Source organism: Eschrichtius robustus, chromosome 14 (genome assembly GCF_028021215.1).
Source record: "Eschrichtius robustus isolate mEscRob2 chromosome 14, mEscRob2.pri, whole genome shotgun sequence".
In the NCBI taxonomy this organism is placed as follows: Eukaryota; Metazoa; Chordata; class Mammalia; order Artiodactyla; family Eschrichtiidae; genus Eschrichtius; species Eschrichtius robustus.
Genome location: NC_090837.1, coordinates 78949858 through 78974152, shown reverse-complemented (window position 1 = coordinate 78974152; position 24295 = coordinate 78949858). Strand labels below are relative to the sequence as shown.

General features: G+C 33.6%; 1 protein-coding gene across 1 annotated transcript in view; it reads right to left on the bottom strand.

The window, feature by feature from the left end:
• Positions 1-24295, bottom strand: part of DCC (DCC netrin 1 receptor) — a 946816-nt gene that overhangs the window by 181331 nt on the left and 741190 nt on the right. The window contains exon 16 of the mRNA XM_068562459.1: positions 13021-13215. Coding sequence (XP_068418560.1) covers positions 13021-13215 — 195 coding nt within the window. The remainder of the gene's footprint in view (positions 1-13020; positions 13216-24295) is intronic.

Sequence of the window (24295 nt, the reverse complement as noted above, 5' to 3'; positions counted from 1 at the left end):
CCTTGACTTTGAGTCTTGTACTTACTGTATCTTGTCTTCTCCCAGGAGAATGAATCCTATCTATCCTTATATCAAAATTCTCAAACAAAAATTTCTACCAAAATTCTTTTAACAACCTCATGTCTAAGTAACCTTCCAATCTACCAATGCAATTACTGTTCTTGTAGAAACCTTTGACCTCATTTATTCTTTTCAAGAAATATTTTTATATATATCAAATAAGATTCTGGGAGCCTAGAATATGTCAGAGAACGTGCCTTATATTTCATAGTATCTTCCACTATTTTCAACATCGTGTCTCATGCTTAACAGTCACCCAATAAATAATTATAGATAGTAACTTTGGCAAGAAATGATAAACGATTTAGTCTTTTAACACACCATCTACCATAAGAACTTTTAAAAAAAATTTAGCTTGCACTACCGAAAGGTCATCCATTTAGTATTTTGACTAATATTAACTAAATGACAAGAACACTTGAAAATATAACTATAACTCAGATAATAATTCATTATGTTATACTGAATTCATCTACTAAATGAATCTGTAAAGTAAAGCATCGAAACCTACTAAAGTGAATGTCAAAGAGATTATGAAGTACTAAGAAAACAAGAAGATACATTGTTCTTTGGATTCATTAGAGTTCATAGTCCATCCACAAAATTTAGAGTATAGATACTAGGCAAAGAGTATTGACAGGGAGAAATAATTCACAGCAAAGATAAGAGGTATATACAATCAAATCTGAGATAAACAATAGACATTCACATTTCCTAGAAACTCCGACTTAGAGCCCACTCATTACAACCGTCAGAATAAAATTATACTATAAAATTGCTGATATTAACTTGAGAATAAACATGAATTCCCTGTGTAAATAACAAAATTACAAAATAATAATAACAAGGTAAGTTGACTTTCTCCTAGAATGGCTTATACAGCATACAATATATAAATTTTCAATGACCTATTCTGATCCTCCAGTCTGAAACACAGCTGGAGTTTATGTTCCCTATTGCTTCTTTGTACATAAGATAGTTGTGGATAAATAGGGGTAAATCTACATTTCCTTTGTTTTTCTTTACCATTAAATGACTTATTTCAATGGGATTTTGTGATTGGGCTTTTCAAACTTCACGTAAAAAATCATTCTCCATAATTCTTCTTACACTTTGCTTCAAAAAACACAAAGCAGAATTTTGTTAACCAACACCTATAATGTACTTCATTTCAAAATAATAAAATGCTTTCTCCATGGTGCTTATTCATTTTTTACTCGTGTATGCCAACTATTCTAAAGGTGGCTAAAGTGCATTGATTTTTCTGATTTAAAATGTTTGCATGTCACAAACTCAAAACTTCTATATTCCATGCATGAAGGGATTATTTTTGATTGGGGGGGGTGATGCTGAGTTTAACATTATAATTTACATTGTATTCACTGAACTTAGAATGCACTCTGGGAGTCATAAACGTTCATTTCTCCACAGGCTAAGACCTATTTCTAAGAGCACTCAAGTTAAATTTATTCTCCAAAGATACAATATGACAGTTAGGAATCATTTTTAATGAGACTTGTGGAAGACATAAGGAAACAGATACAATGCAGTTTGGCATCCTTGGTACTCTTGAAAAGATGAAAATTTTGGCATACTGAAATAATAAAATAATTGTTTAATTGTTTACTAAAGGACTTCCAATTCTGATCAAGATGGATTAATAGAGACTAGATTTCCCCTTTTGCCTGGATCAACTTTAAAAAAAAAACAGATAAAATATATGAGACAACAGTTTTCATATTTTGGATATCAGGAAGATCAGGTCAGTGCTTTCTGCGAGAAGAGACACAAAGTGAGCCCACTGAATACCCCAGCTTACTGCCTGGAGAAAGTTTCAAGGCTGCAGTAGAGAAAGGGGAAACTCAAAGAAAGCCCAGTGGTCTCCCTGCATTGAAGACATAGATTTGGAAGTCTGAGATGACCAAAGCAACTGGAGTTTGTGGGGAAGAGTACCAGAGAAGAGAGAAATGCACCGAAGGAGAATTCTGGACATCTACAGAGGGTCTCTCTTAAACCTCCATCTGAGTACTTAGTGCATGCGTATGAGGAAATTTCCTAAGCCTGGGGAGAGAACCACCCAATAGTAGAAAAGAAAAAAAAAAATCTTTGGTGCTCACCCAGGGCTAAGAAAAACTGGATTTCCACAAGCCAGAAGGACAATCACGTAATTCATAGGATTTTGAGTAGAGTATTCAGAAGGTATTGCCTCAGTCGTAGGGTAAATTGCTATTATGTGGTACTAGTGTTCTTGTACCATGTAATAGTTTAAAAGCAAGCCTCAAAAGAATCAAAGTTGTTCCAAGTAACTTAATTGCATCCTAGAACAAAACGTAAGAATATTTTTAAAAATATAAAAATCTCCAGCTTCCCACAAGATAAATGCAATGTGCAAAAAGCACACAAAAATTACCAAACGTGCAGAAAGTAGGAAAATACATTCCATAATGAGGAGGAAAATTAATAAATAGAAATAGACTGAAGTAATAGATGAAAACATGATTAAAGAGTTATTATACCTATACTCTCTATGTTGAAGAAGGTAGAGGAAAGACTGAGCACATTAACTGAAATTGGAATATTTAAAAGACTCAAACCATCCTCTAGAGATGAACACTGCCATGAGTAATAAAAGTACACTGGATGGGATAAGATTAAGATCAGATCAGCCATTTCAGGAAAAAAACATCGTGGCTTTAAGGATATAGTTATAGAAACTATCCAAAATGAAACATACAGGGTAAAAAGAATGAAAAAAAAAAGAACAAAGAATCAATGAGCCATGATACAACCTAAAACACCATAACATATGTGTAATTGGAATCACCAGTTGAGACTGGGAGAAAAAAAACTATCCGAAGAAATAGTGGCCAAAATTTTTTTCAAATTCAGTGAACCCAATAAACCCACTGATGCAAGAATCTCAACAGACTCCAAGCAGAAGAAAGATAAATAAAACTACACAAAGACATAATATTAAAACTGTGTAAAATTAGTGGCAAAGAAAAAAATCTTCAAAGCAGCCATAAAAAAGACATATCATGTACAGAGGTACAAAGGTATGAATGACTGCAGTAGTCTTATTGGAAACAAAGCAATGCAGGAAATAGTGAAGTAACATCATTAAAAATGCTAAAAGAGGGCTTCCCTGGTGGCGCAGTGGTTGAGAATCTGCCTGCCAATGCAGGGGACACAGGTTCGAGCCCTGGTCTGGGAGGATCCCACATGCCGCGGAGCAACTAAGCCCGTGAGCCACAAGTGCTGAGCCTGCGCGTCTGGAGCCTGTGCTCCGCAACAAGAGAGGCCGTGATAGTGAGAGGCCTGCGCACCGCGATGAAGAGTGGCCCCCGCTTGCCACAGCTAGAGAAAGCCCTCGCACGGAAACGAAGACCCAACACAGCCATAAATAAATAAATAAATAATTTAAAAGAAAAAAAGAAAGGCTACAACAGAAAACTTCTTTAAAAAAAAAAAAAATGCTAAAAGAAAAACATTGTTTACCTAGAATTCCATTTCCAGTGCAAATGTATTTCAAAAGCAAAGGCAAACTGAAAACTTTTTTAGATGTACAAAAATAAAAAATATAATCACCAGCATAACTCCATTACGAGAAATATTATGGAAGTGCTTCAGGAAGAAAAATACCAGTTGAAAATCTGGATTAACACAATTAAGATATAAAATACATCTTTTTCTTATATTTTTAACCACTAAGGGATACCTCACTGTTTAAAGAAAAAGTAATAGCAATGTACTGTGAAGTGGTATAATATTTCTACAAGGTCAATAGAGATAAGTTAAAGATCCATACTATAAATTCTAAAGCAATCACTAAAAAAGCAAAATAGCTAAAGCCAATGAGTCCATAAAGAATATATGATAAATGATTAAAAATACTTAATTCCCAAAAATGGCAAGAAAAAGAAGACATAAGACAACAAATGCAACAAATAAAACACAAATAGCAAAATAGTAGATATAAATCCAACCATATCAATATTTACATTAAATGTAAATGGCCCAAACACCTCAATTAAATGTCAGAGATTGTCATACTGGATAAGCAAACCAACAAAACAAGACCAAGCTATTGGGTTGGCAGAGAAGTTCATTTGGACTTTTCCGTAAGATGTTATGGAAAACCCCAAACGAACTTTTTGGCCAACCCAATATATTGCTGCCTACAAGAAACCCACTTTGAAGACACAAATAGTTTGACAGTAAAATAGTAATGGAAAAATATATATCTTGCTAACGCACAAACAAAAAATAGGCTGGAGTTGTTATATTAATAGACACAAGGTATATTTCAGAGCAAAGAATATTACCACTGATAAAGAGGTATAGCTCATAAGTGATAAAGTGGTTAATTTATCAAAAGGATATAACAGTCCTAAGTAACTGTGTGCCTGATAACAGAGCTTCAAATTACATGGGGCAGAAAATGATTTAACTAAAGGAAGAAATACTAATCCACAAGTATAAATGCTTAATCATACAATATATCCAGACATCTGTTTCTCTATCTTTTGTCCCCAAGTCAGCCCTGAATCTGGCTCACAAGGTAACAACTCTCAGACCTCCATGATTAAACTCTGGGACTCATACCTGAATCTATAACTTGTGTTTGATCAGAAATTTTAGGACTGTATCCTATCTCACTAGATCATATTATTCTGCTGTTGAATTGAAGAGATTTAACTTTGCCAGAATACCTTGTTTTTCCCTATAGGAACTGGAACTTCCCTGAAGTAATGTCTCCTTGTGCAAGTCCTGATCAGGCTCAAAACTGATGCCAGCCTCCTTTCTCCAAGCTAAAGCGATCGATTTTTGCTGTTTATGACAATATTTATCCAAGTGTGTTAACGTAACTCAACTTCATAAAAAAATTACCCTAAACTTTTCCTGTTTACATTAGTTCTTTTGTTGTTTTTCCTCATTTAAAAAATTGGGATGATACTTGACACTAAAATAATGGAGAAGATGAAGGAATAGATTGGTACTTGTAAAGTCCTTTGAAGAAATGCAGAGTAGTTGTCTGTAAACACTAGATGACATTATATACAATATATATAATATGTAATTTTATATATATATATAATTTTTACTCCATTGAGAAGATTTTTCCTTCTCTTGCTCCATAATAGTATTCATCTATTGTAATAGATTCCAAATAGTCTTAGAAAATGCACCGGGTATAAGACAATGTATCTACTTTGGACTTCAGGGAGTAAAAAGTGAGAAAAGAGTTACAAATAGAATGGTACATATTATTAATGCATCACCCTGAGGCTGGCCTTAAACACTGCTAAAGAATGCCTGTAGGTTTAGAAGACATTAACCTCAAAAAAAAAAAATCATAAAAAAATCAAATCCATTCTTCCTGATACATTCAGAGTAATGATCTCATAAAATGACCTTTTCTCTTCTGTCCTCACCCCTCTCTGGGCAACTAGTGCTCATGTTGAATGAATCAAACTCTCCCACTCAGGATTTTCTAATCAGCATTCTATTATAGTTGAAACCAGGAGTTTACATTTTTGTCTTTCACACTGAATTGAATGTCACTGTGTCATTTAGATTTTTGTTTCATATTAATTTTAGTAAATGAGTATGTTTTATAAAATTTCATGCATTTGATGAGTTATCTGAGTTTAAAATCCTGGAATCTTCAACTATTTAAAAAAGTGTATATGATATAATAATCTACTTTTAGGTATAGAACACTATAACTTTCAAGGTTATAAAAACACAATTCAAAGCCTATGGAACTACATTATTTATATTTGCTGAACTACTGATGTACAAAACTATAATAAGAACAATGCCTTATTTATGTGTGCATAAAAGTTTTTAACTTTTAAAAACTTGCAAATGGCTATACTTTTATTACCTCAATTGAATCTCATAAAAAGCTTGTAAGGTAGCATACTTTACTACTATACAGATGAGAAAACTGAGGTTTAGAGGGTCCCACAGTATGAGAATAAAAAGGTTACTGTGCCACATATAACCAATAATTCATTGTTAGAGATAGAACTTAAACCTTCATTTGATATCACTGGATTATGAACAAATTTAATTGCAAATAGAACCCATTTTCTTAATTAAAAAAAATTACTAAACAGTCCCAAGCAAAATATTTCCAGTTAGTGTTATAAAAAAGTATTTTTGATAATATTTACACAATGAATTTACCTAAAAAAACTAAATCTTTTAATTAAGGCAAAACTTTAATATTTTTGCAATGATCATGATGCAAAATTTAGTATTTATATCTCTTACAAAGACAAACTTCTCTACCTGTGTTAACTCTTTTCAATGTCTGTTTACTCTTTACACCATATAATAGGGAATAAAAGGTACTCTTATTCTGCATTTTCACTGAAATACTAGAAGGCTGGAGTTCAAATGACTTTTCCAAGATTAAACATTATGGCAGAGACAAAAGTATGCATCTGAACCCATACCTGTCCAAAAATATTTAAAAAGGGACTATGAGTTTCCAGTTCTGCTATGATGGTATGAGCACACTTTAGCTCAACCATCCCACTGCTAACAAATATAAACTCTAAACAAAATACAAAAAAAAAAAAGAAAGAGAGAGAAAAACCTAAAAACCCAAACAACATAATATCTGAGGGTGACATAAAAGTAAGCAGACTGTAAAATTAAGTAAGAACTTGGACAAGTCATGAAAGAGAAAATAGGCAAATAAAACAAAAAAAAAAGAGAGAGAACAAACAGAAAAGACAAATAAAATGATCGACCTAAATTCAACCATTCATATAATTACATTAAATTTTAATGCTCTAAAAACCCCAGTTAAAAGGCAGAAATTTTCAGAGTTCATAAAATACCAACACCCAACTATATACTACCTACGAGAGAAAGACAAACGTTAAATACAAGACACAGATTGAATGTAATGGATTGAAAAAGAGATACCATGTGAATTGTAAGTAAAGGAAGGCTAGAGTTGCTAGCCTTAATCTGTTAATTAATAACAGATAAAATCATCTTGAAGACAAAGAATGTTATCAGAAATAAAAAGAGACATTTATAACACTAAACGAGGTGATTTACCAAGAAGACATAACAATTATAAATCTAAACTGGCTTAACAATAGACTCTCAAAATAAATGAAGCAAACAATTTGACAGAATTAAAGGGAGACATAGATGATTCCATGTTTATAAAAGGTGATTTTGATACTCAATCTTAGCAATTCACAAACTATTGATCAAAAATTTTAGTAAAGGCATGGATGATCTGAAAAACACTATCAAAGACTTTGATCTAACTGACATTTACAGAGCTCTATATCTAATAACTGCAGAATATTCATGATTTTCAAGTTCACATAGCACACTCAACAAAATTAACAGTATGTTGGTCCCTAAAACAAATCTCAAACATTTAAAAATAGTAAATTGGTGCAGCCACTATGGAGAACAGTATGGAGGTTCCTTAAAAAAACTAAAAATAGAATTACCATGTGATCCTGCAATCCCACTCCTGGGCATATATCCAGAAAAGACAAAAACTCTAATTTGGAAAGACACATGCACCACAATGTTCATAGCAGCTCTATTTACAATAGCCAAGACATGGAAGCAACATAAGTGCCCATTGACAGATGAATGGATAAAGAAGAGGTGGTATATATACACAATGGAATATTACTCAGGCATAAACAAGAATGAAATAATGCCATTTGTAGCAACATGGATGGAACTAGTGATTAACATATAACTGAAGTAAGTTAGACAAAGACAAATATCATAACACTTATATGTGAAATCTAAAAAATGATATAAATGAACTTATTTACAAAACAGAAATAGACTCACAGACATAGAAAACAAATTTACAGTTACCAAAGGAAATAGCAGGGTGGGGGGAGATAAATTAGGAGTTTGGAATTAACATATACACATTACTGTATATAAAGTAAATAAACAACAAGGACCTACTGCATAGCACAGGGATATTCAATATCTAGTAATAACCTATAATGGAAAAGAATCTGAAAAAGTATCTATCTATCTATCTATCTATATATATATACACATATATATATGGATAATTGAATCACTTTGCCCTATACCTGAAACTAACACATTTTAAATTGCTTATACTTCAATAAAAAATGGTTAAAAAATTAAAAAAAAATTTAAATGTAAAAAATAGTGATATCAAACAGAGTATATTTTCTATCATGATAAAAAAAATTAAAAATCAATAATAATAAGATAACTAGGCAAACCCCAAATTGTAAAATTAAGCAACACAGTAAGTCATAGGGCAAAAAGAAATCAAGGAAAAATTAGAAAATATTTTAAACTAAATGATAATGAATATCCAACATATAAAAATTTGTGGAATGCAAGGAAAGTGGTGCTTAGGGAAACACCGATAGCTTAAAATGCCTACATTATGAGGTTCTACCTTAATAAATTACAAATAGAAGTGCAAATTATGACTTAAGTAAGTATAAGAAAGAAAATAGTCAAGAGCAAATATGAAAGAAAAAAAGATAGATAGTAGAAACAATTATTAATGTTAAAAGCTCTTTCTTTGACAAGATCAACAAAATTCGTAAACCCCTACCTAGACTGATTACAAAAAAGAAAGAGAACATAAATCATTAATATCAGAAATGTAAAAGCAGTTATCACCACAGATAACCACAAACAGTAAGAGAATATCATGAACGAACAACTCTATGCCAACAAATGTGACAAAATAAAATAGACAGATTTCATGAAAAAATTAACTTGCCAAAATCAATACAAGAAAAAATTAAAAATATGAAAATACCTGTATATGTTAAAGAAATTTAATTCATTTCAAAAGCCTTCCTGAACGGAAATCTCAGATACAGATGGTTTTGTTAGTGAATTCTATCAAATACTCAAGAAATAAAAAATATCAATTTTACACAAACTTTTTCAGTTATAGAAAAAGCAAATTGTTCAAATAATTTTATGAGGCTGGTATAAGCTTAGTTTTAAAAAGAACTGGAAGAAGTCACTAAATGAATAGAAATTCATCGACAAATGTACCTATGAATATAGGCAAAAACTCCTTAATAACTATTAACCAATTAAATCCTACAATATAAGAATGGGTATTTACCCTTCAAAAATCAATCAATATAATTAATGATGTTAAAAAAAATGAAAGGAGGGAAAATATATGACCATTTCATGAGATAGAAAATTATTTCACAAAAATTCAACAAATAAGCATGATAACATTCCCATAAAACTAGGAATAGTAGAAAACTACCTCAATGTGATAACAGACATCTATGAAGAACCTACAACTAACTAACGTCCTTGCTGGGCTGTACCCCGCAGGCTTACACGCCCTGCATCTGCATAGCGTCAAGACCGAAGAAAGAGCCCAGAGTCAGCAACAGAGACATCAATGAACAAGGGAGCTTACACTTCTGAAGCAAGGTCCTGGAGTGACAGACAACCATATTCGGGCAGATGGCAGGCAGGACATGGCGGCAGTCTTCGCTCCCGGGAGTGAAGGGGAGATTACCAGTTATAGGGGAATTGACCTCAGGTGAGCTCATTAGCTACCAGGGAAACCAGTATAGGGGCACGCCTCTCAAGGCCCCTTTGATGAGAACAATCACCAGCTGGGGCCTGGGGCAAGTGCATAGGAAGGTCAGTCTTGGGTTTAGGGTTTAGGTGAAACAGGCACTGGTGGGGCTGGGGATGGACAGAGAGCAAGAGAACAGCCATCTTGAGTGGTCTGACCATACAGTCCTATTTTATGTTTCCCCTAAGATTAGGAACAAAGTAAAGATGTCTACTTTCACTATTTCTATTCAACATTTTACTGAAGATCTTCATCTTTGCAAGAAAGAAAGAGAAAGAAATAAAAGGCAGGAAGATCAGAAAATAAGTATAAAACTGTTCCCATTTTCATACGATATGCTCATTTAAATGGAAAATCTCAGAGCAGCTATAAAAATACTAGTGGAACAAATAGTTGAATGTAACAGGTCTTAGGATACCAAGGTTAACGTTAAAAAATCAGTTTGTTTGCAGCAAACAGCTGGAAAATAAATTTAAAGAATAATTCATATATATATATATATATATATATATATATGTTTTAGGACTTAATCTAACAAAAATATTCAAGAACTCAAGACCTCTACATTGAAAACTATAAAATAGTGCTGAGAGAAATTAAACAAGAAATTCAAAAATACACCGTATATTGTTTGTGAATGAACTCAATAAAGCTCTTTTCAAAACTCAACAAATTGTACACTTTATGCACAGTTCGTTGTCTATAAAAATACCTCCACAAAGATAAAAAGATAAAGTGATTGATGGATAGATTGATCAATAGATTGGTAGACAGTAAGTATTAAGTTTTTTTTTTTAAAAAGGGGCCTGATTTCAAATTAATTTTGCTAAACATTGTTAGAATTCAGATATTGTGGATCTATACCATGTGTATACACCAAACTTGGCATTAGGACTTTTGAATAAAAAGGAGGAAGATTTCAAAAGATTAATTATAAACAGCTAATAGTACAAACATTGGTTAATGAAACTCTATGCCTGCACTAGGTAAGCTTTGTTTTGTTTTGTTTTAAATCAGGCAATACTTGATACTGTTCAAAATGGTCGTGTATTTCTAGTCCTGATGCAGGTCACACTGCCTGGTGTCTAAATAGTGAGTTACTCTGCCTGACAAACAAAATGTTATTTGGAACTTCTCATCTCTCACCAGAGAAAAGAAGAGGTTTATTGGTCAGTTACAAACCACGTAGCTTTTTATAGTCTAAAATACAATCGTGATACTTGAAGTTATGGCTGACCCTATGCTTAAAAGTATTACAACTTTCCTTAATTCATTTTTAATTCTACAACTGTCATACTGTTCTTAAATTATATCATTCCCTTTTGTCTATTATATATAAAACGTCTAGATTAATAGCTTTAAAATTGTACTTGAAATACCTTTTCAAAAAGATACTATGAAAACTGATACGCCTATTTTAATGTTCAGTAGAACAAATGAAATATTGATGTTTTCTTTGTAGAGTTCAAATGTGAACTTGATTGAATCCTTTATCTTTATAAAAATTAGAACTTAAGATATGTTTAACATACATTTGGCCAATCAGTGGAAATTCATGTTGAAAAAATACCAGTTTATTTGCATAACCATGAGGATACTGGAACAATAATAAAACACTATTTTATATTTTATGTTAAGACATGGTACTATGTTAAAAGAGTTTCAGTAGAATTTAAATACTTATGTACATATACATGTGTGCATGTCGTGGGAGAGTGGGTGAGTGTCTCTCCAGATAAAGTGCATACTCATGATTATCTATCATTGAGACAGGGTCCTAGCCCATTTTACCTTTATCAGTGTTCCCAGCTCTTTAAAACGTACCTTACGATGGGAAATTTCTTTTTTAAGCATTTGGAAAGATTTGCCACAGTACTAATCTCCCAAATGCCTCAACTTTACTAGACTTGGAAACTCATGGTAGAGTGTCTTTGTAATAAAGAGCATCATTATCAAAAGCACATGGTGAAACAATGCAGTTTTCCTTCATGACTTCATTCTGAGTTTGCATCACAACCTCATTGCCAGAGAGCCTGTGTACTGCCACGGGAATCTCTTCCTTTGGTGCGTGGCATCAAGATGAACTGTCAGAGATGGTGTAGTATACTGAATAATGGATAAATGAGAGTCCCCTGACATAAGTTTGATGGCCATAAAATATGAATTTTGTGATTGCCTCTGCATTCAAATTCAGGGACTGACTGAGAGAATACTATTTCCAAATGCCAAGCTAACTAAAATTGTGGAGATTTGCAGAAGGTGCTTCTCTTATTAGTGTTTGAAGCAATTATAGAGAGAATGGGTCAGTGCAATTTTCCTCTTGCACTGACAAAACCTTTTCTTGCTACTGCATTTTAGCTATTCAAATTCAAATCAGGCTTCTCATCACAAATGCTCTGTTTCTGAGAGACACTGCAAATAAGCAGCAATTCAATCAGGTTGCCTTTTCACTGAGAAGGTCACCGTACTTCATTGCAAATAACATCGTGTTAAATCAACAGGTAGAATCAACTTGCTTTTTGCATTATGACAATTGTTTAACTTACTGGCACCCTATATATGACATATATTCATTTTATTTCCCTCTGCTAATGATATAATCTCTTATTGCACTATGGAAAATCCAATGTAAAATGTATATGAAAACTTTGCACATGTTAACCCTCTCTGAATAAAGAAAGTTTCAATGAATTCAGAAACATCACAATAGAAGTATTGTATTCAGTAAAAAGGAGGTTAAATACTGTAAGAGAAGTTGGATTGGGAGGGATCAGGAATATATGTAGAGAGGAGTTTGATTGCTCCAAGTTACTGTCTTGGTTGAAAATTCCTTTTTTAAAATCTTGTTGTTCTACAGTCATAATGAGATATCCACCAAGCTTTATCTATAAATACTAAGGGGAAAAAAAAGGTAATGTGACTAGATAATTCAAGGTTAAAGAAAAATTGACAGAATATCTTTCTAGGGAGAAAAAACTATTTGCTGACTTTCTTTCTGTAAGAATTATTAAGATTAGAAGTTTCCACTGACAGAGGAAAAAGAAAAATGTTCCATTGCACTTTTTCTATCCTTATGACACATAGGCAGGGTACATACCAGGACACCCACTACTGTGTATCTGTCTAGATAAAATTCCCCAATTCAAAATCCAGACAGGGAGAATGTATGTGTGTATATAGGAGGGTGGGTGAGTAGATTGATAGAAGATAGAAAAAGAGAGAGTTATGAATTAATATATGTTACAAATTGAAATCAACTTCCAAAGAACAATTTTCCAAGAAAGAAAATAATTTAAAATAAGTCATTTATTTTCCTTAAGAGAAGAAAAATCACAGCTACTCACCTAACCTCTCAATGGAATAATATCGCTGTTTACTGTCCACACGTACTGTCTCGGCATAAGGGCTCCCAACGCCATAACCGATGATGTAACCTCGCACCACAATATTTGGGTTCAAGGGAGGAGTCCAACTCATGATGATGCAGTTGGTCTGGGGCCTCACATGAAGAGAGCTTGGCTGGTCAGGGACTTGAGACTCTAGAATTCAAAAGGAGGACAACACCATGTTTCATAATAGAACACAGAGCATGGTAAAACGTCCCATTTAAACAAGACTTAATATCATGTTCCACAGACCCTCAAATGACGCACCACTTATTGCCCAAGTTCCTCCTTGTATTAGTTTATGATATGATTTCTAAGTTTGATTTGACTTTCTCAGGATTTCTTAAACGCAAGAGGATACTGAATTCCCTCCAGAGGCACTGTAGCATCATACATCTTTTCTTCTAACAGACTTTATTCCTTGGGATTCTTTTTTTCTCATATATTTCTTCTTAGGTATCATTAATAAGGGGTGAAATCAACACAGATGTAAGAATAATAGAAAGGGAAATGAAATATCAAAAACTGTCTTGCCCAAGGATTATTTACTCTGATTTAACTAGAGAAGACAATGAATGTAGCAGTCCTTTCTTAAGAAATTGTCAGGATAAAAATTTAAGAAATTGTCAGGATAAAAAATTCATGATTTGCTCAACATGAATAGGATGGTACTTGACCCATGGTTTATTGCATCTGTGAAAAGTGTATTTATTATTAAAGGAAAGGAGAGAGTGGCCCGGATTAAAGCCACACAGACTTTGGAGTGTGAAAACTGGCTTTAATACCAGGCTCTGTCATTTACTGGTTGTGTGTCCTCATCAAATTATTTATCTTCTCTGAGTTTACCTATTAATTAAACTGGCATTCCAAATACTGATTGACACAAAGCTTGAGCTCTGGAAGTAATCAAGAGAAGCATTCAAATTTTTACTGGATTCTTACTAGATGTGTAACTTTAAAACCTTATTTATCCTCCCTAAGCCCCAGTTTCCTCATGTGCAGAATGAGGATAAGGATAGTAATGGTCTCATTTGGTGGTGAGAAGATTTAATAAAATAATGCACCAAAACACTCCAATTACGAGTAGCACCAACTGGCATCAGCAACCAGAAAGAAAATGCACTTGCTACCCTGATATAATTTTGTTTAAAGAGACTGTGTGTTGAAAATTAATAAATTGGCCTTCTGATTTTTATATCACCATTCTTCCCTATGATCCTATCCCTAAAGAAATGAGGTATTTTCTGGACACTGATCATAATTCTATTAATAAATATTAGTAGAGTGCCTACTAGGTTTGAGGTATAAGGCTAGGTCCCCATGACAATCACATTACAGGAGAGAGTAAATATGGCAGACCTAAAACCTGTACTCTTGTTGTTTATAGTTTAATGGAAAAGATAGAAAAGTAAAAAGGCAGTTACAATATACTATGATATATATTTTGATATGTTTCATACAGGCACATGTAGCCTATTCTTTGAAAATCAAAGAAGTATTCTAGGAAGAAATTTAAGAAAGACTATACCCAGCTAAACTTTAATAGTCCATTCAGTGCTTTGCACAGTTCTTGGCAATTGATAAGTACTCAAAAATATTAGTGATTTAAACTGTATTCAAACTATTTGTGTTCATTATCTCTTTAATACTGAAAATCTCTGAAGGTAATACATGTCAAATTATGTAGGAGAGTTTGATGACTAAAGGTAATATTAAATTTTATTTTTCTCCTTGATGTAATGGCAAAAGATGATGCAATCTTCACCACCAACTTTATCCATCTTCAACACACACACTTCTAGCTTAAGTGGTATATGGAAGCATGTTTTTTATTGAAGCTTTTAAACTAGGTACCATACTAACAGCTTTTCAAAAGATGCTACATTCTAAAGGTGCTACATCAACAACATTTTCTAAAGATGCTCTTTTTTTTTTCCTTGAAGATACCCATTTGTGAACAAAAGGGACAAGCTATTGTTTGCCCTGAAGATGCCTGAGATATAATATGCAAAGGTGTAAAAAAATCATCTCAAAATGTATATATATAAACCTTAACAACAGAACACAATGTTTGTAAAGAACTTCCTACTATAAACCCTAAGTAAAACTAATAAAAAAATGAAAGGGATGGGTTAATACTTTTCAACCCTATTGCCATGGAGGCTCTCCAGTGTCCCTGAAATGTAATGGGCTCCCCAATGAATTCTGTTTGGCATATTTGAAGATTTTGCAATAATTATTGAAACAAGATAATCTGCCTAATCTTATTTTTAGAAAAGGAACTAAATGTGATTCAGATTTTCTGCATTTATGACTTTTTCAAAATAATATGAAAGCCTAATGATTTGAATGACAATATTCAACATCTTTTAGAATAAAAAGAAAAAGAATTTTCAGAATAACTCTCTCTCCATTTTTCTGCAAACCACAGAATATCTCCCCTGCAAGTTAGTTAAATTAATAACCATAAAATTACATCTATCGGAGCTTTAAGGGTACCATGGTAATGAGTGCACGAACTGATTCTTGAAGAAGAGGGGCTGTCAGTACACAAGACTCATCTTTATTCTTCACTACATAAAAGGAGTTTTAATCCTAGATCCAAACCTCAAAATACTTTTTAACATGATAAAAAAAATAAGGGTGTTGATACATAAGAGTATATGCTGCCTCCCATCTAAACATTTAATGGGTTCTTACAACCCAGTAAAGATCACTGGGCCAGGGACTTCCCTGGTGGTGCAGTGGTTAAGAATCCACCTGCCAATGCAGCGGACATGGGTTTGAGCCCTGGTCCGGGAAGATCCCACGTGCTGCGAAGCAACTAAGCCCATGTGCCATAACTACTGAGCCTGTGCACCACAGCTCCTGAGTCTGCACTCTAGAGCCCACAAGCCACAACTACTGAGCCTGCATGACACAACTACTGAAGCCTGTGTGCCTAGAGCCCGTGCTCCGCAACAAGAGAAGCCTGTGCACCACAATGAAGAGTAGCCCCCGCCCAGCAATGAAAACCCAACACAGACAAAATAAATAAATTAAAAAAAAAAAAAAAAAAGATCATTGGGCCAGAAGGAATGGTGCCTGTCAAGTATCAGACTTAAGTCATTCAAAATATATGGCCTCATCATAAAGATAACTGTGTTAGGAGATTGTTCATAATCTGGAATAGCCCATTTGTACCCACCTACTCACTTCTTAATATAAAGACAGAAACAACAATTTTCCTTTTATGCTACCTGCATGAGTTTTGTCTAATACAGCTGACCTTACAGATTATGAAAGTGGTTACTACTGGAATGAACTATAAAACATTGATTTAGAAAATCCGCTATGGAAGGTAAATGATGTAAGTACCCTTTGTTTGAAGGCCAAAACTGAAATTTGCTATTTAGAAGTACATGAAAGATTTTATAAGTACCTCTAGGATAATGACTGCATATATAAAGCATAGAGAAGTAGTAAGGTAATTATTGAAATAACTTGAAAACAAAGAACATATCTTGCCTGAAATATCCAAATTAACAAAGCCGCAAATGTCTACCAGAGTCAAGATAACTAGGTTAACTGCCATTCCTGATTAGACTATGGAATTATGAATTCTGTCTCAGTTTAATTTGTTTCTAAAGAATATTTATTATTCTCTGAGTGATGATACAGAGTTTCACTAATGAGTAATGTTCACTTATAGCACACTGGGAAAGTTACCAGACTAATCTCAGTGACATTTCAACAATTACTGTGCATCTCCTATGCATCAGTCATAGTTCTAGGTACTGGGAATAGAGTTTTGAGGGAGATAAGACCAAAAAAATTAAGAATAAACAAACAAGGAAATCATGAGATCTTGGTAAGCTAGGATATAGGATATAACTGAATCACATACGTGACACATCAAGGAAGGTACCCCTGGAAGAGTCTAGAGCCAGTCAAGTAAACCTCAGGGTGGAAAGCTTTATAGACAGAAGGAATAACTACAGCAAAACCTCTAGAGCAAGAATGAACTTAGTCCTTGAAGAAACCAAAGAAGGTCACTGTGCGTGACCATAGATGGAAAATGAAGAAGATAAAAAGGGAGTCACCCGGTGAGAAGTAAAATGGTGCAGCTGTTATGGAAAATAATATGGTGGTTCCTCAAAAAATTAAAAATAGAATTACCATATGATCTAGCAATTCCACTTGTGGGTATATTCTTGAAACAACTGAAAGCAGGTATTCAAACAGATATTTATATACCTGTGTTTGTAGCAGCATTGTTCAAGATACTCAAAAGGTAGAAGCAACTCAAGTGTCCATCAACATATGAATGGATAAACAAACTGTGTTCTATACATATAATGGAATAATTTTCATCTTTCAAAAGGAAGGAAATTCTGACACATGCTACAAGAACCTTTAGGACATTATGCAAAGTGAAATAAGTTAGTCACAATAGGACAAAATTATATGATACCATTTATATGAGATACTTAAAGCAGGCAAGTTAATAAAGACAAAGTAGAATGATGACTGCTGGGAGCTGGGAGGAGGGGAGAGGGAGGAGTAAGGAGTTACCATTTAATAGGTATAGAGTTTCGGTTTTGCAAGATTAAAAGAGTTTTGGAGAAGGGTAGTAGTGATGGTTACTAAACAGTGTGACTGTACTTAATGTTACTGAACCGTACACTTAAAAATGGTTAAAATGGTAAATTTTGCGTAATGTGTATTTTAAAACAATTTTTTTAAAAGTTAAAAAATTTTGGAGACCATAAAAACATGTTTGCACTTGTCTGCATGGCCACTGTGGAGATGCAGTGTACGTATTTGGGACTTTTGAGAGGTAGAGTCAACAGAGCTGTGTAACTGACGTGGTAAAGAGGAGGATCAATGATAACTCACAGACCTTTGGCTTATGGGCAACTGGTGGATGATGTACTGAGCTGAGGAAAAACAGACACATTTTTTGGTCATGGTCAATTTGAGATGCCTGTTAGTCACATGTATAGATACTAGGGAACTAGGAGGGTATAGAGGTTTTGGAGAAAGACCATGGACAGATTTATAGATGTGGAAGCCACCAGCATATAGAAGGTATTTAAAATAAATTTGTATGGATACAGACACAGTGTGAGCATATGTGCAAACAAATAAAATACAAATAAGATCACCCAAAACCCCCTAAAGTCTTCCCATATCACATTGGAAGGCCAGGTTCTTTACAATGCCTACAAGGTCATGTGTGATCTACCCTTTGCCCCCTTAGCTCTCTGTCCTCATCTCCTACCACTTCCCCCCTTGCTCACCTCACCCCAGCCATCCACAGTGGACACTTACTTTTCCTAAAACATGACAGGTATGCTCTGGTCTCAGGGTATTTGCACTTGCTGTAGCCTCTGCCTGGGAAGCTCTGCCTCAGAGATACCCTCCCTGACCTTCTTCAGGTTTAGTTATTTAATTTCCAATTTCAGACTTCTCTGGCTACCATATTTAAAATTGCAATCTTTCCCTAATCTCTAATCTTTTACTCTCCTAATAATATCCTCTCATGTTTTTCCCCATAGGATTTATGGTCACTTATTGTGCTACCTATTTCATGTGATTATTTCATTATTCTTTGTCTCATCTCTCTCCATAAATTCTCTATAACTCCAGTAATTAGAATAGTTCCTGGCACAAAGTGCTCAAAAATACAGGAACAAAGTCTATATTTCCTATAAGGTTCAATACATTATGCATGACTCATTAAATATAAAATTACCACAATTTTATATAACTCTCTCCATGACATTTTTAAGAAAAAAAATGGAATAACATTTTTTAACTTTGTTGCTGAAACGAGATGAAAATATAGTTATTTATGTCATTTTCTCCTAGTCACCAGCAAGATTGGTCTCCTCTGGCTCCTGCTAAGGAAAATGATTGCTGCTGTGTACCGTCTGCTGTGGATATGGCACTGCCAAGTAGTGTCAGGCAGTTGGTACTTTTGACAAATACACATTTATTCTCGATTTAGTATGCTGCATTTTATGGTTCATTTTGTTAGAGTTTTGCTCCAGTCCTTAATAGCTTATATTTCTTCACAGAGAATTACAGAAGGCAATTGACATACCCACACTCTGTCTTTCTAGACAGGTCTGGTACATACTAATGTGTTCATTTCTATTGGCAGGGCCTGTTCTCAGCAAAGGACATCATCTTCCTTAAGCCACTCACCTCTGTAAACTTTGAATGTTGTTTGTTTATTACAGGGGACAATCACTTCTATTCATCATTAATTCTACTGTGTTATTCTATTTTATTTTTTACAGTTCTACTCCTACCATTTTCTCAGACTTAACTTTTTAATATAGTTTTAAAATTTACACGTAGCAAATTCACTCAGTGGTACTTAGTTCATGTATCCATCATTCCCGCCATGGTACAGAAAAGTCCTACCCCCCTCAAAATTTCCTCATGCTGCTTCCCTTTGCAATCATTCCCTCCCCCAATCTCTCAGGAAGCCTGCTGGCTTGGATGACTGGTGGATGCCGGTACTGTCCCAATGTGAATAACACACTGAGTTATAACAGAAATGATGTCTTGAAAGATCAGCTCACAACCTCCAGTTGTTTAAAAGGATGTGTTTTTGAGCTCTCCATCTTTGTTATACTGGAAAATACCAAAAGAAAAAAACAACAAAATCTTTAAAACCATCCATGACCAATCTGTCTTTGAATTATATAGGTGATAACTTCACCCTCTTTTGCTTCAATTCCATCATTAGAATCACTGTCAACTAGTTTGATGTAAGAGAAGGAAAACTTTATGTTCTACCAAAAGTACTGGCAATAGTCTCAACACTATATATTGAATAATCTGCTGATGGAAATATCTTTATTATTTTATTTATTTCTCAAATAATAGCAAATGTTTCTGTCCTCTATGTTCTGTTACACTGATCTACATACTTGTCTATTTCTATGCCAGACAGTACCATATGGTTTTAAATCAGGTTTTATACTAAAAATGTTTGTTCTACTTTTTCAAAAATTTTTTGAATTCTTTTATATTTATTCTTCCATATAAAGTTTATTCTGATTGGAATAATATTAAATTAACCATTAATTTGGGAAGAACTAACAGTTATGTAATGGCAAGGTTTGCATCAAAGAATATACATATCTTTCTATTTACTCATGTTTTATTTTTTATATTTTAATAAAATGCTATTATTTCCTTCATATACATTTGTTTACATCTTGTTAAATTTAGTCCTAGATTTACTTTAGGTTGCTGTATGAGTGCATTTCTTTTCTTTTTAATATTTAAACTAATTATTGATAGTGTAATAAAAAGCTATTTTTGTTTGTGTATGTATGTATGTGTGTGTGTGTGTGTGTGTGTATATATATATATATATATATATATATATATATATATATATATATATATCGAAACCTACTATCTTATTACATTTTCTTATTGGTTCTAATAGGTTTTCAGTGTAGTTTCTTAAAATTTCCAAATATGCAGTCACACCATTTATAAACATCAATTCTTTCCCTCTGTAATAAAATGTTACGGCTTTTTAAGTTTTTTTGTTTTTGTTTTTTTTCTTACCAAAACCTCTACACTCTGTTGAATAACAGAAATAGTAGAAATAGGAACCTTCCTTAGCTTGTTTGGATCTTAAAGCCAATGGAGTTAGTATTTTACCATGTAGCATAATGTTTACTTTTTTACAATAATGTTTTTTACAATAATATTTTGAAAGTTTCTTTATATTCCTATATTAACATGAGTTTATAAAAGATTGGTAATAACCGTCTAAATTTACAAAACGCCCTCCTGCATCTATTGATAAAATTATATGACAACACCCCTTTAAATTATTCCTTAATTAGATGGTGGCTTTTAAGATGTGCTGAATGTATGTCCTGCTTTTGTATCAGAAGGGAATACATCTAATCTCTTAATGCAGACAAGGTTTTATGATCATGAACAAGAAGAAGCTTCATAAGACAATGATATTAGTATTTCATATTACTGTCAAGGTTTGAGATCTAATTTATCAAAACAAACAATACCAATAAGCATTTGTTGAGTGTTCGATATATATCAGACATGCTGCTGAGTACTTTACTGCCATTATCATAGTTAATTTTCACAAAAATGTGTTGAGATTGATACTGTTGTTACTCTATTTGTAGATGAGAAAACTCAGGGAAGTTTAGTTACTTGCCCAAGATTGTATAGTGAGTGGAGCAGGATTCAAACCTAGTTATTAAGACTTCAGAGACCACAATTTTATCAATTACATTACACTTAGAAAAAGTCAATCAAGTCATAGGGAATCAAACATTTCATGAGAGCATTAAAAAGTTTGCTATGGCCAAGGAAAGGATTTGGAATTTCTTTGAACATTTATCGAAGTCTAAATAATTTGTACCGTCCTATGTATAGTGGAGCTCTGAGATTCTGAACAACCACTTAACCAAGAACTAAAGCAGATTTTAAATTCCTTTCAAAAACCAGTTTTGGCTTTGCTGGCAACATTTCTTATATGTAAGGTGAATTCCACTTGAATGAGAATAAGGGGCTGGATTCTTCAATTTCATGATGACTTGGCTGCTGTACCACTGGCTTAACCTTATCCCATGAGCCTATTTGTCAATCAGCAATGCAAAATATCATGGATTTCCTATCAAAAGCCCATGTGAAAGAAATCCTTTTTCACAACATGCCACCTACACTGCACTGTGCATGAAATCTCATACTAACATCTTTATATCTCCAGATGACCACATTTGCAAGCTCAATGGTATAAACCCCCCCTGACTCTTTACCCTCAAATTGGTACATCTATTTAGATGCATTTTAAAAGCATGTTTTTATCAAAAAAATAGTCAAATGAAAATAATTTCTGTATTTGTTAAAATTTAAAAATCAATTTTATAAAACTGTACCTAATATTTTTAATCTAATGGGTATGCAAGTAAACCATGTTGCCTAGATTTTAGGTGTTAAAAGTAACATTCGAGATGTAACATAATTTCTTTTGGACCAAAGAATTACTTAGAAGTATGTTTTACATTTGCAAATATATATTGGGTATTATATTATTATTAACTATTAATTTAATTACATGGTGATAAATGAATGTGTTTAGTATGATCCAAGAACTTTAATATCCATTTCTTTATAGGCAAATACTAAATGTTATTTGGATGCTTAGGGAAAAAAATATGATTTTCTAATTGTGTGAATATTTCACTTATGTCCAAGTAAGTCTTCTATATTCCTTCCTTTTTCTTTCTTTCTTTTTTTTTTTAATTGGTTATGATGGGAGTAGGACAGTTCTTTTCTCTTTTTTTAATTTTTGAATTTTATTTTATTTTATTTATACAGCAGGTTCTTATTAGTCATCAATTTTATACAAATCACTGTATACATGTCAATCCCAATCGCCCAATTCAGCACACCACCATCCCCACCCCACTGTGGTTTTCCCCCCTTGGTGTCCATACGTTTGTTCTCTACATCTGTGTCTCAACTTCTGCCCTGCAAACTGGTTCATCTGTACCATTTTTCTAGGTTCCACATACATGTGTTAATATATGATATTTGTTTCTCTCTTTCTGACTTACTTCACTCTCTATGACAGTCTCTAGATCCATCCAATTCTCTAAAAATGACCCAATTTCGTTCCTTTTTAAGGCTGAGTAATATTCCATTGCATATATGTGCCACATTTTCTTTATCCGTTCGTCTGTCGATGGGCATTTAGGTTGCTTCCATGACCTGGCTATTGTAAAGAGTGCTGCAATGAACATTGGGGTGCATGTGTCTTTTTGAATTATGGTTTTCTCTGTGTATATGCCCAGGAGTGGGATTGCTGGATGATATGGGAATTCTATTTTTAGTTTTTTAAGGAACCTCCATAGTGTTCTCCATAGTGGCTGTATTAATTTACATTCCCATCAACAGTGCAAGAGGGTTCCCTTTTCTCCACACCCTCTCCAGCATTTGTTGTTTGTAGATTTTCTGATGATGCCCATTCTAACTGGTGTCAGGTGATACCTCGTTGTAGTTTTGATTTGCATTTCTCTAATAATTAGTGATATTGAGCAGCTTTTCATGTGCTTCTTGGGCATCTGTATGTCTTTGCAGAAATGTCTATTTAGGTCTTCAGCCCATTTTTGGATTGGGTTTTTTGTTTCTTTAACTTGAGCTGCATGAGCTGTTTATATATTTTGGAGATTAATCCTTTGTCCATTGATTTGTTTGCAAATATCTTCTCCCATTCTGAGGGTTGTCTTTTCATCTTGTTTATGGTTTCCTTTGCTGTGCAAAAGTTTTGAAGTTTCATTAGGTCCCATTTGTTTAATTTAGTTTTTATTTCCATTACTCTAGGAGGTGGATCAAAAAAGATCTTGCTGTGATTTATGTCAAAGAGTGTTCTTCCTATGTTTTCCTCTAAGAGTTTTATAGTGTCTGGGCTTACACTTAAGTTTCGAATCCATTTTGAGTTTATTTTTGTGTATGGTGTTCGGGAGTGTTCTAATTTCATTCTTTTACATGTAGCTGTCCAGTTTTCCCAGCACCACTTACTGAAGAGACTGTCTTTTCTCCATTGTATATCCTTGCCTCCTTTGTCATAGATTACTTGACCATAGGTGCATGGGTTTACCTCTGGGCTTTTTATCTTTTTCCATTGATCTATATTTCTGTTTTTGTGCCAGTACCATATTGTCTTGATTACTGTAGCTTTGTACTATAGTATGAAATCAGGGAGTCTGATTCCTCCAGCTCCGTTTTTTTCCCTCAAGACTGCTTTGGCTATTCGGGGTCTTTTGTGTCTCCATACAAATTTTAAGATTTTTTGTTCTAATTCCATAAAAAATGCGATTGGTAATTTGATAGGGACTGCACTGAATCTGTGGATTGCTTTGGGTAGTATAGTCATTTTCACAATATTGATTCTTCCAATCCAAGAACATGGTATATCTCTCCATCTGTTGGTATCATCTTTAATTTCATTCATCAGTGTTTTATAGTTTTCTGCATACAGGTCTTTTGTCTCCCTAGGTAGGTTTATTCCTAGGTATTTTATTCTTTTGTTGCAATGGTAAATGGCAGTGTTTCCTTAATTTCACTTTCAGATTTTTCATCATTAGTGTATAGGAATGCAAGAGATTTCTGTGCATTAATTTTGTATTCTGCAACTTTACCAAATTCATTGATTATTTCTAGTAGTTTTCTGGTGGCATTTTTA